We start from the raw sequence: 2002 nt of genomic DNA, 5'->3' as shown, positions 1-2002 counted from the left end.
TTATTATTATTATTATTATCCAACCAGAGCTGAAAATGTGTCTCCAGTCTCACCTCAGACACAGTAGATAACTACCAGAATAATAATGATGAATAAAGTTGCAGTTAGATTTCAGTAATGCAGGAACAAGCAAACGGGATACCTGAATGTTAAAATAATACCTTCTGCTCTCTCTGAAGGTACGAGCTAAGTGAGAAGATGCTGGCTGCGTGCAACGTTCTCAAAACTCACCTCAGTGACCCGAAGGCTGTGAGCAGTAAAGATGTGGTGAGGAGTTTTTGTGGTTTTGTCATACTTAGATGAGTCTTGTCATACTACAAGAAGCTGTGGAATAACATTTAACAACATCTAATACGGAGATCTAATTCCCACATAGTGACTGGTTAATACTGGTGTTTTAGAATTTTTATTGCAAACCAACTCTTTATTTGTTATTTTTTACCCTAAAAAGCTATGAATTGCAATGATGGACATGTTCAAGAAGATGGAATATGCTTTTATATATATATAAATCACACTTATGCAATCACATTTTATGTGATTCTAGCATTTGTCAGCAGCCTGCACTAGAGCATTTTTAGCATATTATTTTCAGATTCTTTTGCATGTTAGCATTCCCGCACAGCTCTACACAGATACTGTGTATAATCACTAACGAGACCCCCTCCTGCCTCCTCAGAGAGCCTGTCTGAACACGGTGCAGCATGAGTGGTTTCGTGTGTCCAGCCAGAAGGCGGCGGTGGCAGCCATGGTGGAGGACTACCTGACGGCCTTCGGGGGCGTTTCGACGCCCGTGCTGCGGCACATAGTCAACATGGCTGACGGCAACGGCAACACGGCGCTGCACTACAGCGTGTCGCACTCCAACTTTCAGGTGGTGAAGAAGCTGCTGGATGCAGGTGAGAGTCAGCAGAATGATCCTGTGAATCTGAAATAAGTAAAGCAACATGTCAGCATTGAGGACAATTGTAAAAATGCAGTTTTAAAAATCTTTTCATCTTCACGTGCATCAAGTTCAGTGCATCATATCAAAACCTTCATCAGGGCTCCTATGTTTAGTGTTCGAGTTGAGTAATAGGTTGAAAGGAATTCCTGTTGTCTAGTTACAATGTTTCAAAGCCTTCCTAATCCATCAAAGCCCTGAGATTATCTTTGTTTTGCTTAAAATGTGACCAGTTTTGTTTTCCTCCCCGCACCACCTCATCAGACCAACAGAAGCTTTTGTGTTTTTCCTCCTCCTGCTTCTTTCCATCCTTATCTTCCTCTTTAAGATATCAGGTTGCTGCAGAAAGCCAGCAGTAACTTGCATACTTAAAGGCATGTAACTACACTGATTTTCTCTCTTCGTCAGCTGCCTACTGATCCAGAGTGATCCACTGCAGATTGCTGCACTTTACTCAACACTAACATGCATACTGCCAGAATCAACACTTACTCTTTATAGTAATAAACTGTAAGACTGTAAGTGGTGGTAAATCTGCAAGTCAAAGACAAAAAGACACTCCTTATAACTAGACAGATACAGATGACAGGACTTCTTCTGTCTTCACGCACAGAGTCAGTTCCATGAAAAGCGCTCTATAAATATAATGTTTTTGTAGTTGTGGAATTGCAACTAAGTTCATATAGTCAAGTACAAATTTAAACTTGTACTTTACTTTTCATACTATTTTCTACTTCGACTCCACTATCCCACATGTCAGAAGGAAATATTGTACTTAGAAATTAGCATTTCTGCATACAAAACATGGAGAACTAATAAAATGTTTTATTATAAATTAAACAACCGAACAGTTTATACTAGTACTATTGTGATAAAGTCATTTTTCATGTAAAAACATTTCATGGTTCCAGCTTCACGCATTTGAGGATTTGTTTTTCCTTTTTAATAATTTTAATATATTTTTAAATAATTTGTAATAATAATAATGAGGTTTGGACTTTTAGTTAGACAAATTGACAAATGTTAATTTAAGTAAAGGATCTGAAGACTTCCTCCACC

General features: G+C 38.4%; 2 protein-coding genes across 2 annotated transcripts in view; one reads left to right on the top strand and one right to left on the bottom strand.

Moving 5' to 3' along the window:
* kank1a (KN motif and ankyrin repeat domains 1a) overlaps positions 1–2002 on the bottom strand; it is a 26083-nt gene that overhangs the window by 2867 nt on the left and 21214 nt on the right. The window contains exon 8 of the mRNA XM_035658290.1: positions 764–928. Coding sequence (XP_035514183.1) covers positions 764–928 — 165 coding nt within the window. The remainder of the gene's footprint in view (positions 1–763; positions 929–2002) is intronic.
* On the top strand, positions 123–1994 carry LOC118325235 (KN motif and ankyrin repeat domain-containing protein 1-like). The gene is made up of 2 exons (XM_035657828.1): positions 123–267; positions 680–1994. The coding sequence occupies exons 1-2, from the start codon at positions 199–201 to the stop codon at positions 935–937; spliced, it is 327 nt and encodes a 108-aa protein (XP_035513721.1). The 5' UTR covers positions 123–198; the 3' UTR covers positions 938–1994.

The sequence above is a fragment of the Morone saxatilis genome, unplaced genomic scaffold, assembly GCF_004916995.1.
Source record: "Morone saxatilis isolate NCDOM2014 unplaced genomic scaffold, NCSU_SB_2.0 Contig16, whole genome shotgun sequence".
NCBI classification, from domain to species: domain Eukaryota; kingdom Metazoa; phylum Chordata; class Actinopteri; family Moronidae; genus Morone; species Morone saxatilis.
This window is presented reverse-complemented; position numbering and strand designations above follow the sequence as displayed.

Coding starts and splice junctions, on each gene's coding strand:
- LOC118325235 (XM_035657828.1), top strand. CDS start 199: ATGCTGGCTGCGTGCAACGTTCTCAAAACTCACCTCAGTGACCCGAAG. Junction 268..679: donor CTGTGAGCAGTAAAGATGTG/GTGAGGAGTTTT, acceptor CTGCCTCCTCAG/AGAGCCTGTCTGAACACGGT.